At 43.8% G+C, this 14,942-nt stretch overlaps 1 protein-coding gene across 1 annotated transcript; it reads right to left on the reverse strand.

Annotated features, from left to right (window-relative positions):
• Nucleotides 1–2,201: 2,201 nt before the first annotated feature.
• LOC116822559 (sulfotransferase 6B1-like) lies at nt 2,202–14,392 on the reverse strand. Its single transcript, XM_075063482.1, is given in 8 exon segments — nt 2,202–2,314; nt 2,317–2,331; nt 2,772–2,928; nt 3,618–3,712; nt 6,224–6,350; nt 7,074–7,216; nt 9,911–10,079; nt 14,387–14,392. Coding segments are annotated over 8 exon segments (825 nt in total).
• Nucleotides 14,393–14,942: the final 550 nt, after the last annotated feature.

Here is a 14,942-nt window from a genome sequence, read left to right on the forward strand (position 1 = left end):
AAGCCCTAAACATGTTACAAGATATCATTGGAATGTGATATAATAAGCTAATTCATGATTTTAGGGCCTCAATACCATTTAGATCAATTAGATAAGGACATCAGCTTCCTCCCTCCATTCACCAGGAAAAGAAGCAGAATGCTGTTAACTTTTGTCCCATTGCTATATATTTTAGAGTTCTCTGATACACACTTGCGTTTAAGAACTGAAGAAAACTAGCAGTAGCCACACATAATATTCTGTTTCTGTCCAGGCAGAGGGTTAGTGTGTTCACAGGACATCACTGCCATCACCACCAACACAGGATGCAGACCATTGCTATATATTTGTGTATTAACTCAGGAGTGCACACGGCTCAATCAGGGTGTCAACAATCAGTTCAAGGACTCACAATTTGTCAGATTTCACTCTGTTTTTATTAGCAAAGCGCCTTGCTAATACACCCAGGATAATGTGTGGGTCCCATTGTAAAGGCTTAAGCTACTTATTTATATACAGATATAAAGGTCACAACCTTAACAAGATAACAAAGGGACAGAACTGATAAAGTTTACCTGGGGCTAGACACACATATCTTTACTTCCTTATTACTCTTACCGATCTCCTGCTAATGTCTCACCATTAGCTGAAGTGGACTCATTGTTTCATACCTTAATGTTTCTCTTCCTGACAACTTTATTTCAACATTCCTCATTCCTGCTTAAAGGAACATACAGCATTTCTTTAATCCATTCTACTTTTACAATCTAATTCATTCTACTTTCGCAAGGGTAATCTGCTGGCGAGCTGCAAGACATTTTTTTTATGTTGACCATCTGCAGCTCCCAGTGGCCATGGTTCGCCGTTCTCAGCCAATGGGAGCTGTGAGAAGCAGTGGGCCACAGGGACATCTTGGATGCTGCTTCCCATAGCTTCCATTGCCAGGAACAGCAAACTGCGGCCACTGGGAGCTGCGGGGGTGCCTGTGGTCAGTCAATGTAAACAAAATGTCTCATAGCTTGATGGGTTGCATGCTGAAAGTTGATGACCCCGATGTAACTCCCCTGGGATTCTTTGATAAGAGAGCAGTGGCTCTGGAACAATTTGTATAATGGAAGTGCTGAAAGCCATTGAACAAAAACTCTAAACCCTGTATATGATAGAAACCACTTCAAGCCAGCGGCTGCCACCACACCCCCAACACCCATGTGAAAGAGTGCCTCAAGAATGGTTGGAAATGCTTTTTCCTCCCCTTTCTTCACTGCTAGATGTGTTTCCTACATAGGGCTTCCACTCACTATTTTTATCTGATGAATATTTATCTCAGCACTATTTTCATACCCCGCCTTCTCTCATTCACATCTCTTAACAGCTCAAGCATTGTGCACAGTGCCCTCTTCAGAATGAGGTAACTTCATAACTATCCCTATAGCTGCAGAAGCATCAGTCAGGTAAGACCAGGGCCTTCTATTGACAGACATATAATTGCCTTTTGAAAACGACACATGATTATGTTCCAACATCTAAGACGGATAGAGGTAAGTAGAGGTTTTTCTCTCTAGCAGGTGGGAGAAAAACTTCTACTTAACCATTCACCTAGCTTGTTGAGATCTCTTGAAGTTCCTCACAGTCCTCTCTTGTCTTGACTAACATCAACACCTTACTTCAACTGGCAACTTTTGCTACCTCATTATTCACCCCCCTTTCTTTATCATTAATACTTATATTAAACAACACTAGACCTACCACAGAAACTGGAGGAACTCTCCTTTAACCTTTGCCAGGATGAAAATTGGCCATCAGCACAAATTAATGAACTCTAAAGCAATTTCATACAAGGCCGCAGAAAACATAGGAGTGTAGAGGACCAAATCAACTACTGAAGCTGACAGATGAGCCCAAAGAAAAAGCCCAGGGAGTTTAACACCCTGAGCTTTCAGAAAGTTTGGCTCTGGAGCAGAGCTCAATTTGAATTAATGGCAGATCAAGAAAACATAAAATCTCAAATAGGCACAGAAACTTTGGTATACTATTCATATGTTCTACATGTTCAGCCAAATTCTTCTGTTACATCTATATAGGCCCAACAGCAGAATTTGGCCAATTATTTACTAGGTTCTCACGATTTCTTTATTTTGCAAATCCACATGTGAAGATCTAAATTCTCAAATGTGAAAGGCAGTGAAATAGGTGGTGATGTAGCATCAGAATGAAGTTAAGATTTAGTATTTGCAGTATTTATCATATTTTAGCTTTGCTCCCAGTTTAGTTCCAGCTAAACACTCTGTAAATTTAACATCCATTTCCTGGCTCTGAGCTTCAGTGAAGAGATTCTCCAATGTCCAATATCACCTGTGAAAGAACAATGAAAGAAATTATAATATCACAGGTCAGGAACATAACATTGAAGTGCTGACACAAACAGCTGGAATGACTGAACGTATTGCCAAATTTCAAACCCACGAAAGGCTTGAAACTTGTATGAATGTGGATTGGGTAATTCCAGTTAAAGGTTAAAGAAAAAGCCTTGCAGTAAGTTTTATAGGTATATGTGTAAACACCCTTGAAAAGAGAGAGCTAATATTTCGACAGAACAAGAAGTGCCCGGTTGTTCAGCTGCTTATGGATGTCCATTTTCTACAGATAAAAATTGATCATCAGCTATGAATTAAATACATTAATCACAGAAGCCGCAAGAGGCATATGCTTTTAAATGTTAATTGGCCCTCAAGACCAATTTGGATTGCTGTTCTAAGCCTTGAAATGACTATTATCACTCTGTATAAATGTACCTTTTCTGAAAAGCATGGGAGCAAGTGTGCCATGTGTTTCTTGGGATTTGTTGCTCATTGATTTGAATGTGGCATTCTCTATAATAGACTGGATCTTCTCCTCAGGCAGAGAGAATCCCAAAAATTCTGCTATTTTTTTCACTCCTCCAGGTAAGTTCTGAAAAACAAGAATTTGCTGGAGTTATGCATGAGTCAAAGAAAATATGCCCTACATTTTCCTATTCTCTTTTGTCAAATTAATGTAGTAGATTTTATCATCATCGATACACAGAGCAGAACATTAGAAAAGCATAATAAGTTCAGCAGCAAGAGGTTGCAGGAATGGGTGGTTACTTTTGATAAGATTTTGGTATCTGCCTCCCTTCGCCAAATGGAAATCTGTTAAGAGAATACTCAGTCTTTTGCATTTCTCTCTTTTTCAGTATTTATTTCTACCAATTACATTTATCAAGCAGCATCAATTAGTATTGTTCTGTACAAACATGGGTATTACCTGTCCCCAAAAATTTAAGGCCCTCATCCTGCAAACTTGCACATGCTTAACTTTCAGCATGTGAATAATGTCACTGACGCAAATGGAACTACTCACATGCACATGTCTAAGGAGGATCAGGGCTTTCTTCCTGGAAAATGAAGGTGGGCTGCAGAGAGAAGAGCTAGTAGCCAGTGGGAAAAAAGAACTGCTATTTCATACGCCTGCCTTCCCCTAGTCTTTGAAATGCACAATAAGGTTTTGCCTGGCACAAAGTGAAAATTGGACTGGACAAGATATTTGCAAATGTACTGAAGAGAACAATTCTGTATACAAACAGGTTTTTCCCATGTCTAATTTCTACAAAAATTCACCTCTTTCATTTCTTCATATGTGATGATCATGATATTCTGTTCATCCATATGTTTGTTCCAGGAAAGAGCATGGTCAAAATATGAACTCCACATGACTGAAATGAAATACAGGCGATAGATTTAAAAAGAAAATAATTTAAAGTATATTTAAATTACCCCTGAGATGAAAGGTACAGGCTAACTTCAATATAGAGTCCTGGAGACCTTACATTTTTTTAATCCTTCAACTGCCTCTTCGTACTTCGTTTATGAAATGGATTGTTAGAAATCATTCACTCCAGACTTGACTTTTCACTTTCTCCTTGCAAATATTTTTCAGAATAAATCCATACATCAAGACTTTATATGGCAAGTATACAACAAATTAAAATACTAAAACAAGAGTGTATGTATCTTCAGAGAGTACCTGTATTGTCTAACCACAGCAGGGGCAGTGCCTGCAGGTGGAGGCAGCATGCAGAGTTGCCTAGCCACGCCTCTGCCTAGGAACTGAGCAAGGGGGATGTCGCCATTTCTGGGGAGACCCCCAGGAAAGCGCCGCTCAGAGCCTGCCTCACCCCATCCTGTGCCCCAACCACCTGCCCCCTCCCACAGCCAAATTCTTCTGCTGGGGGGCGGGCAGGGGTGGTGGCCCGAGACTGCCCCAGTAGCAGCCAGTGAGACAAGTGCAGGAGCTGACTAAGCTGCCCCTGAGCCAGGTGCACCGGCTGCTGCAAAAGTCATGGAAAGTCACGGAATCCATGACCTCTGTGACAAACTTGCAGCCTTAATTATTGTTAGTGGTGATGCTACAGAAGGAAAGAGCCCAGCCTGATTCACAAATCCCAGGTGGAATTTGAGGGGCTGGCAGTTACATATAAAACATTGTTTATTTGTAAACTTAGCATCTTTGGTCTGGAAGCAATTGAGACACACACACGGAATCCACAATGCCATTTTTTCATTCTTTTCCCTCCTCCTTCCCCAGGAGAGCATCATTTGAAATGCAAGGTTGCTCTCGCTGTTGTTTTCATTGGGTCTGTTTGAGCCTGATTGCTATGAAGCTCCCTGACCTGACGGGAAATTTGCCACTCATGACTGTCCCTACAGGATGAACTCTCTTTGAAATTGGAACTATTTGGCAACAGATGATAGAATAAAAAATGGAGTTCTTCAGTTTAGAAAAGGGATTTTATCTATTTTGATTGTAGCTCCAACCTCTCCACAACTATAAATAGATAAAGGGTCTAAGTTCTGGGGTGCACTTAAGAGAGTTAGAAGCCTAAGTCCCATTTCCAAAAGTAACAATGTTTAGGATCAGATATTTAAATGTATCTAGGCATCTAAATATGTCTAGTGCAATTTTCAAAAGTGTTTAAATTTGGTAGAAGTTAGGCACCTAGGCACTTCTTGAAAACCACACTAAGCATCTATTTTCATCTTTAAGTGCTTTCAGGGCTGGCACTTCCATTAGGTGACCATAGGCGATTGCCTAGGGGGCCAGGATTCGGGAGGGGTGGCATTTTGTGTGCTCCCCACAGTACACACGGGAGCTTCCAGTTCTGCTCCCGTTGCGCCGCTGAAGAACGACCTTCTGCCGACATGCTGTGGAAAACAGCAGCAGGCAATTGAGCAGCTCAATGACTGCCACTGTCGCCTGCGGCATTTCGGCAGTGGGTCCTTCTTCCACTGAGCGACGGGAGCGGAACTGGAAGCTCCCACGCGCCCCATGGGGAGCGCACAAAATGCCGCCCCCCAAATTCTGCCTATGGTGCCAGAAACCCTTTTAAAATCTGGCCCTTAGAAGTGTAAGTCTGATTGAAAAACAATGGGAGTTAGGAGCCTTAGTCACTTAGGTACTTTTGAAAATTTACTCCAAACCTTTATTTTGAGTGTCTCTAGGGCTATGTTTACACTGTCTGATTCCCCTGCTCTTGTATACTTGTGCAACCTCTCATTGTGCTAGTGTGAGCCTAACTAGCAGTGTATCCATGGTAGCATGAGGGGTGGCAGCGGAGCCATGGCTGAGCTGCACTAAGTACAAACCCATGGTGAGTATGAACTCTTCACTGCTTAGCTGCTGCTGTTACCTGTGCTACCACAGCTATACTGCTATTTATACTCATACTAGCTTGATGAGAGCTAGCATGAATATGAAGCTGTACATGAGAAGGGGAATCACACCCCAACTCACAGTATAGACATAGCCTAAAACAGATATACCTGCTCTAAGGTGGAGATGAAAGAATGAGAAAAAGGGAGCTGAGACCAAAGGGGGAGAGATTCACAAATCTAGTTATTAAGATGTGAAATCACAAGGAGGAGGTGCCTTCTGGAAGCAGAGTAAAGCTGGGGATGAAGTAGAATCCCAGTTAAAAGTATCAGCCTGATTATTCAAATGGCTCCACACCAATGCTCCCACTCCTGAAGACTCTGCCAGGGTTGGCTGAGGGAGAAGCACCTTCAACTCCCTAGCACCAGGTCCCCCACCCAGATCATTAGTTTGAATCTATTTGGGATTAATTTTAACATGATTATCACAGATTCCCTTTTTTGACTACAGACCAAAGAAGAGTTGAGAACTTTGTACTAGAGTGTTTATACATGCCAAGATCTAACAACTGTACCTTCTCCACTCATGAACTTCTGAAAGAACTCATCCCAGGAACTGACATTTGGAAGCCCAGGATTTTTGTTGTAGAAGTGGTAATAGGATACAGCTACATCTTTTGGATTTCGAAATACCACTAGTACCTTTTAAAACAACAAAGTCACATCAGTCCTGGGTGTTTAAGGTAACCTTTAAGCTCAAGGGTCTTGCATTAAAAAAAAAACATATCAGCTCTTACAGGAACTGCAGTTTGGAAAAAGAAGCCTCAATCCTGCAATGTAGGGAACAGGAGAACAACTTACTGACTTCAGGGGGGTGCTCCGTGGAGCAATAAGGGCTATCCCATACAGATCACCTTGCCAGGCTGGGATCTAAGATTTGACCTCTTTATGTGAATTACAGTGACCAGTAAAAATTAAATTATATTTCAATTACATTGATCAGTAAATCTACATCAATTGCAGTGATCAGTAAAAATTAAATTCTATTTTATCTATTTTGATTGTAGCTCCAACATCTGGAGGTTGGAATTTTTGGCCAGGCTGGAATTTTTGATTAATATATATACCAGAGAGAAAAATAATTAAACAAATCAATCAGTAGCCTAGTGGTTAAACACTTATCTGAGCTATGGGAGACCCATGTTCAAGTCTCTACTTTGACTCCAGTTCAAACATTTGCTCTCTTTTTCCTCTTAAGTTTTTCACAAAAAAATAAGTTCTTGGTTGTGGAACAAAACTTTGGACATTTTTGCAAAAACAGAATTCTTGTTTTCCAGGCAGCCCTAAACCTAATAACTTCCCAGAGAAAACTGGGAGTTACTTGGAAAGTGGATAGTGTCCTCCATTATTAAAATGCTCACTTACCTTCACCTTATTCTCAAAGACAGCCTTGGGAATATCATCATAATGGAGATGCGTGGAAAAGAGACGTGGAGAAGGTGCATTTTTTATTTTCTGAAGCAAGGCAAGTGACAAAAGTGAACCATAATATCCGTAACTTAAAGATGCTGACAATTTATAGTATCTGTCCATTTACCCTGAAAAACTAATACAGTAACTCCTTACTTAACGTTGTAGTTATGTTCTTGAAAAATGCAACTTTAAGTGAAATGATGTTAAATGAATCCAATTTTCCCATAAGCTTTAATGTAAATGTGGGGGATTAGGTTCCAAGGAAATTTTTGGGGGGCAGATAAAAGGCATTATATACTGGTTGGGAAGTGCCCCTGGCTTACCTCACACAGGCACAGCCTACTGCAGGCAAGGACGCTAGGAAGCACCTTCACAGCAGCAGCAGCAGCTTCCCCAGAGAAGAACAGGCACCGACTTTGCCAGGGGATGCTCCAGGCCCACCTCTTCCAGTCTCCGCTCCACTCCAGGCCCACTTCTTCCCTCTTCCACTCCACCTCCTCTCCGGAGCAACCACATCCCCGCTCCTTTGCCGCCCCCACCCCCAAAAGTCCAGCTGTTTGGCAGTGCTTAGGACTTTCTGGGAGGGAGGGGGAGAAGCGGAGATGCAGCGCTTCCCAGCTGTTCTGGGAAGCACTGGGAAGGAGTGGGAAGAGGTGGAGAAGAGGAACTTGTGCAATGCTCCCTTGTAAAGTTGCTGCTCTTCCACAGAAGCTTACAAGCAGTTGCCAGAAGAGGCAGCCAAACAACGTTATAAGGGAGCATTGCACAACTTTAAACTATCGTGTTCCCTAATTGAGCAGCAACATAACTTTGAAACAACATTAAATGGGAGGAAGTTAACTGAGGAGTTACTGTTTTATATATATATATATATATATATATATATATATTGTGTTTGTTAAATTGTAGTGTCTCTTCTTACTTCTTATCATTCATAATGTCATTGAAGTGACATTTGTTACTCAAAATAAGGTGTAAATTTTTAATGGTGAGAGTATTTAACCATTGGGACAATTTATGAAGGGTCCTGGTGGATTCTCTATCATTGACAGTTTTAAAATCAAGATTGGAAGTTTTTCAAAAAGATCTGCTCTGGGAATTATTTTGGGGAAGTTCTATGGCCTGTGTTACACAGGAGGTCAGACTAGATGATCACAATGGTGCCTTCCGGCTTTATAATTTATGAACCTATGAAGAAGAGAGGTTAAATGTCTTGCCTGAAGCCAGACAATACACCAATAGCAGAGTTGTGATTAAAGATCTCCTAACTCTTTAATTCCAATCTTGTGCTTTAATCATAAGACCACATAAAGAAAGGTAAGAGTCCAGCTGGTGTCACTATTCATGATTTGCAATTATCACTTCTAGATAGATAGATAGATTTTGCCATATTCATTAGCAGAATTACATATGCGCCTGATCCTACAAAAATTTAGTCATGTTGCGACAGATTTTTGTTACTAATTTGCCGGGAGCGTCAGGTGATTAGGTTGCCATAGGATTGTTTGGGGAGGAGATGACATAACACATCAAGTGTTTACATTTTAAAGTATTATTAATAAAATAGAGCAGAGAGCACTGGAACTGTTTTTATGCTACTTAGGGGAAGAAAGAAAGCGTTAATGCCCCCTACGCCTGTGGGAGGTCCACAAAAGCCGCGGGACCAGCGGACCCTCCGCAAGCAAGCCGCAGAAGGCAGCCTGCCTGCCGTGCTTGGGGCAGCAAAATCCCTAGAGCCACTCCTGCCTGTAAATAAACTGGAAATCTCAGAGTTGCTTTTGTTTTTAATTTATTGAGCCTGGGAATCCTGTGAACTGTCTTCCTTATGTAGCTGCTCAGACCATGGCTGTGCCAGGAAAAAATTAAGCTTAACGGTTAGTTTCTTTCATAACGGGAGTTATAATTTAAGTGCTTTCTCAAATATGCCTACAATGCTGCTTAGGCAACAGTATGATGTATTCATTATTTAGGTACTCTGGTTAAATTTCCTATATAGCTGTAATGGTGATTTCCCATTACCCAATCAGATTCCCTTTCAGTTTTCTTAGAACAAACTTCTTCTCCTGCATCTAGAAAACTCCTTTCTTCCTTCAGATCCATCTTCAAAGCACGTGTCCTACTGGGCCTTTACAAACACGACTCTTGCAAGTCCCTGTCACCGCCTTAAGTTCTTGCCATTTCTTACAGTAGGATTTTCAAAATTTCTCAGCACTTGTCTAACTTTACACCCATGGACTTCAATGAGAGCAGATTTAGGCTAACGCTGATCACCTTTGAAAATCTCACCCTAAATATCCTGTGTGAGTGAACTGTTTAGTCTGTGCCTGTTCTAGACTTGTCACAGGGCTAATGTTTCTTGATAACTTTGTTCAACTCTAAGCACAGCTTTGGGGCAGATTTTGGTCTGGATCTGAATTCTGTGAGTTGATCCCATCTCTTTACAATATATATGAAGGTATAATCATGCAGAAGCACATATGCTAAATTTCCTAACAACTGTATTTTTAAGCTTCGTATAACGCTGGATGACTCTTTCCATTTAACTTAATACAGCCAACATCATCTATGTCTTGGTGCTAAATCACTGCTGGATTCAACCCATGTTTCTGAAATTATGGAAGAGGAAAACACACAGCTTACTGATACACTGCTTCCCTGTGACAAATGAGGATTTTTACTGCAAGTTGCATTTAAACTTCCATGCTCTTCTACATTGTCAGTATGATCACACACATATTTGACACCTATCATGTTTACTTTTCATTTTGCACAAAAAAATCTACACTCACTGCATTTAGGATAAGCCGCTAGGAACACATTGTCTTGTCTAAATTCTATGGTGTCCAGCGCTTGGAAGATCTCAGCACTGCACAGTCCAGTAAGGTACAGCACCCCCTTACTGAACAGTAGCTCTTCAGATTCCTTTCCTTTAACATCATCAAAATATTTCTCTATTTCCTTATGTGAAAGTGGAATTAATTATATTGTAAAAATAAGAATGGATTAAAGAAATGTTGTCTGCACCTTTAAGCAAAATTGTTGGAATGTTGCAATCCAGGTGTCAGGAACACAAACATTAGCATAGAACAATTGCACCGTTTAAGGGCAATTGGAAAAGTATTAGCCTTAGATCGATACCAATCAGTAAGGACGTGGAATATGCATGCTGTTGTCACAGTGGTTTTTTCCGGTCTGTTGTCTTTGTCCCTTTGTCTAAACTCCTGCCCTTTCATCTGTATAAATAAGATAGTTTGTGTCTTGTTATGGTGCTTACATTTATCTGGGTGTATTAGCAGAGCGCTGTGCTAATAAAACAGAGTGGTCTGACAAACTGTGAGTCCTGAGTCTAACTTTGACACTTTAATATACTGCTCTTAGCCATGGCTGGAGCTGCTGTGCCTCTTGCCAGATTCTCTCCTTAAACAGCATGTCTCTAGCATTCTTATAGGTATGGAGCAGAGGGGAATTTTAACCATAAACTTCTAGGCACATGCACTGTCTGATCTGCTCTCTTGCCAGCTGAGGGAAACTGCAGCTAAAAAAACAGTTCTGAATTACACAGTCCCTGGTGTGTGAACTCTTGGCTGTAAACTGCAACTGGTTTCAGCTGGTATAGTTACAGTGAACTTTAGCTTCTTCTGGAGTGAGTAGTGCTGGGAGTAACTGTCTATAGACATTACCAGCAGGGAAGAAGGGGGATAAATTATGCTGATTCAACTCCTCGGACCTCAAACCAGAATGATATGAATAACTCATTCACCTGACCCTCTTGCTGCTAGTTTTCTACCTTGTGTAAATATCTACGTGGGCCAGCTGGTTGCTGCTGGAGAATCTTTGCAGTTGGTTGCGTGAAAACTGGAGAATAGCAAAACTGGCTGAGTAATATGACAGGAGAGAGAAAGAAGTAAAGGTGGAGCAGGGCAACTGCTTCTCATGCTTTTAGGATTACAATGGTTTACTAGAAGAGAGACTGAGGGGCTCTTCAGAGTAAGATTGTCCTAACATTCTCCTAAAGCCATAATAATACACAACTAACTACAACCCTAACCTTGGCACCCCCACACACCCACACACGCAGACCAACCTCTCATTGCTTCCAGGACACTACCCGCCTACCACACATACCCCATCCCCTCAACCTATAACTGTAAGCCGCACGTCCAGGATGAGCCTGTGCCCTGACACTCTGGTGCGTGAATTTATGGGAAGATGTGGAAGAATGTCCGGATCCATGTTGATCAGGGCTCAGAATATTTGCATAGGCACGCCAGCAAAGGAGCCGCAAGAGAGACCTGGGGATGGTATTATTCTCGACATATTCTGGGATCCCAATTTCTTCATGTATGGGACGCGGATAGATAAGGTGTTGCACCTGATTGTAGTGTAAAGAGGACTATGGGACGCTCTGTTGACAGAAAGTATTCAATATAAAATTAAATGACACTTGCTAGAAAAGGGACATGGGTTCCAAACCCAATAGAGAAGAGAGGTTGAGGACAGGTTTTGTGTTTGGTAGTGTAGTCTCCTTGTGGAGCTAGAAGCACGTTTCCACCCCCTCCTCTCTCCACTGTGGAATGTCAGAGTTGATTTTTTATTCATTAAGACTCCTAGATACAGGTTGCTGAAACTGAACTCACTTTGGGCGCTATAGTGCACTAGCACTGGGGCTCCCCTACTATGTGCTGAATACAAAGAGCTGAAAATTACTGAGCTGGGAGCACTGAGTGCTGTGCTAACTAGTGGGGAGCTTGAAGCTATCTGTGGAACAGAGCAGCTGGTGGAGTGGAGCAGTTTTGTGGGAATGCTGGAGCGGACCACGGGACAGCTGTGAGAGGGGCGGCTGGCAGAGCGGAGTAGGAGAGCCGCAGAGCGAGCGTAGCCGAGCAGTTTGCAGGGACAACTGGAGCAGCTCCGAGGCAGAAATGGTGGAGCGGGAGCAGTTTGTGCTGGACCGGAGGAGCAGGTGGCAGCGGTGGTTGGCGGAGCAGTTCGTGGAGAAGGTGGAAGCAGACCACGGAGAGGCAGGGCAGTTGGCCCTACCACTTAGGTGCCCTTTCCCCAGGCTGCGGGGAGGGACCTTTACGATAGACTCTTGAATTTTGGGGTGGCATCGAACCAGAACTTTTGGGTTGTTGGACTGGAGTGATGGATTTAGACTAGGGGAAAAAGGGACGTGCCCCAATGTACTTGGGGATGGGTTTGGGTTGTGTTATAACTCTTGTTTTGGTGTCTCCAATGGGATGAGCCCGCACTTGGTTCTTCCTTTGAATTAAAAAAGATTCGCTAGCATCTCAGACTCCGTGCTTGCCCGAGAGAGGACCCCAAGTTTTATTTTTTTGGGCCCTTCCTCTAGAGGCGCCCAAGAAGGGTGTGCGTATGTCAAGTGTCCCAGGTCATTGCGTAGGGGGCTCGAGCCGGTTATGCATGATGTTATTGAAACGGAACCCCTGGATACTGAACCTGGCCCTTGTTGCTGCCAACTCAGAGGGGCAGAAGGGTTACATAAACCTTCCACATAAGAACCTGCCAGCTCAACATAACCCAGTTAGACCCATTCACCAACATTCTTCAGAGACTCCATAACTCAGTTATAGGCCAGAAATCAAGTTAATTATGTCCAGTCTCACTATGACTCCAAAATCATGTAAAAAGTCTTGGAAGACAGATTTGGGATCCCCTTGTGCAGAGTATATGCAAGGCCCAGAAAAACACACTTTTATAATTCATATACACAGTAAGGAAGACTTTCATATTTTTGAAATGTAATGTAATAGTTTGCCCCATTAGTAACAGGAGGATAAGTAAGGATAAACAAAGGCAGTGGTGAGCTGGAGCCAGTTCCCACGTTCGCAGGAACCAGTTGTTAAATTTGGAAGCTCCTTTAGAATCTGTTGTTCTGGTACAACCAGTTCTATAAGGGCTTTATTTTACAAAAGCTCCGGCAGCTGTCCGCTCCGCCCGGCCCCAGCTCATTTACCCCTCCTCCTCTGAACGCTCCGCTCTCCTTCTCCTCCCCTGCTTCCCGCCAATCAGATGTTCGCAAGAAGCCTGAAACAGGCTGCAGGCACGCAGGTGAACTGGGGTGCTGGGGGAGAGGCAGTGGGGCCGGCCGACCCGGCCAGGCCCAGCCCAGCCCAGCCCAGCCCAGCCTGGCTCCTGGTTCCTGCCGAGCGGCTCCTCTGGCCTGGCACCCCTGGCCAAGTGCCCCCAGCCCCAGCCTGAGCTGAGTGCCCTTGGCTGCGGTCCCGCGGCTCCCTCCGGCCAGGCTCCTGGTCCTGGCCGAGTGCCCCTAGCCCTGTCCTGTCCCAGCCCCAGCCAAGCGCCCCCGGCTCGGCCCCTGCGGCGCTGGTGCTGGTTCCGGCCCCATAGCTCTGGCCAGGCCCAGCCCCCGCGGCTCCGGCCCGGCCCGGCTCCGGCCCTGCAACGCTCATGCTGGTGCTGGTCCCGGCCCTCCGGCCTGGCCTGGCTCAGGCTCCGTGGTGCCAATGCTGGTCCCAGCCGAGCGGCTCCAGGCAGCGCAGTAAGGGAGCAGAGAGGGGGTGTTGGAAGAAGGCAGGGGAGTTTGGGGGGTTGTGGAGGGGTGGATAGGGGTGGGGCGGTCAAAGGGTAGGGAACAGGGGATTGACTGGGGGCAAGGGTCCAGGGGGGGCAGTCAGGAAGGAGCAGGGGTTGGATGGGGGCAGCAGGGGGCAGTCAGGGGCAGGGATTCCAGGGGCAGTCAGGGGACAGGGAAGGGGGTTGGATGGGGCAGGAGTCCTGGGGCGAGCGGCCACGACCCCCTCATGGGGTGAGGAGGAGGGATCCTGTTATTATTTTGGCAGCTCATCACTGAACAAAAGTAAAGTTACATTTGGGGTTGGTATCTTGACTCAGAATTCCCACACTTTCTGGAATTCAGGGTTGTTATGAGCTGCAACATGCTCTAGATTCCTGGCTTTCAAACTACTATTTTTAAATAGCTAAAGTGTTGTCAATCAGTGGTCTAGTTACAGTCTTAACATTGACAAAGGTTTTCATTTGGCATTCCTCCTCTCCCCAGCTCTCTGCAGCATCAATCTTTTTTTCAGAAATACTGATAAATTCTCTACATGGCTGTTAGAACAAAGGTCTGAGACTGGGTGAGGATTACCAGCTGTTATCAGTGCTCAAAGGTCATACCTGTTAGAACAAACACTTTTAAAGGAAAATCTTCCAAGTGTTACTCTGTTTCTGGAGTGGGTTAACAATCTCCATTTCCCATTGTGGGCTCTTGTCCCCCACCTCACCTTCATTTTGTTAGGCCTGAATAAAGATATAGCAGACAAAACCAAGTATGACAACCTGACCAAAGTCAGGCTAACAGAGGTTTCTGGGAAATCCTTGAGTGGAAAATACTGAGAAGCAGCATGTCTCACAAAGAGCTGGGAAAAAGTGAAATAAGGGAGGGGCTGCATTCCTGGCATAGTACCAGCTGTGCTGTGTTAGGAACAGTTCCTTTGAAGAACTGATAAGAAATCCCAGCCTCCCTGCAACCACTCCCTGGTTTTGTTCTCTGTCTATTTTTAACTCCCTTACATTTCTAACTTCTGGTGCTTGTTAAGATATTATTAATCACCTAATGCTGTAAAATATGTATACTAAAGGTATCTAGTTTCTAGTCATTAGAAGAAGGGGGTGGGTTGCTCAAGTGAATAATTTATGACGCGACGGAACTGTCTATATAGGTTTATACTAAGATGCAAAGAGGAAGCTGGTTCTCTCTGTAGAGGAGCTGCTCTCTATTGATGCGTGCACTTGTCAATAAAGAGCTTTTGCTTGGACCTTGCTCGTGTTGTCTGTCTC

Source organism: Chelonoidis abingdonii, chromosome 3, assembly GCF_003597395.2.
Source record: "Chelonoidis abingdonii isolate Lonesome George chromosome 3, CheloAbing_2.0, whole genome shotgun sequence".
Taxonomy (NCBI): Eukaryota; Metazoa; Chordata; order Testudines; family Testudinidae; genus Chelonoidis; species Chelonoidis abingdonii.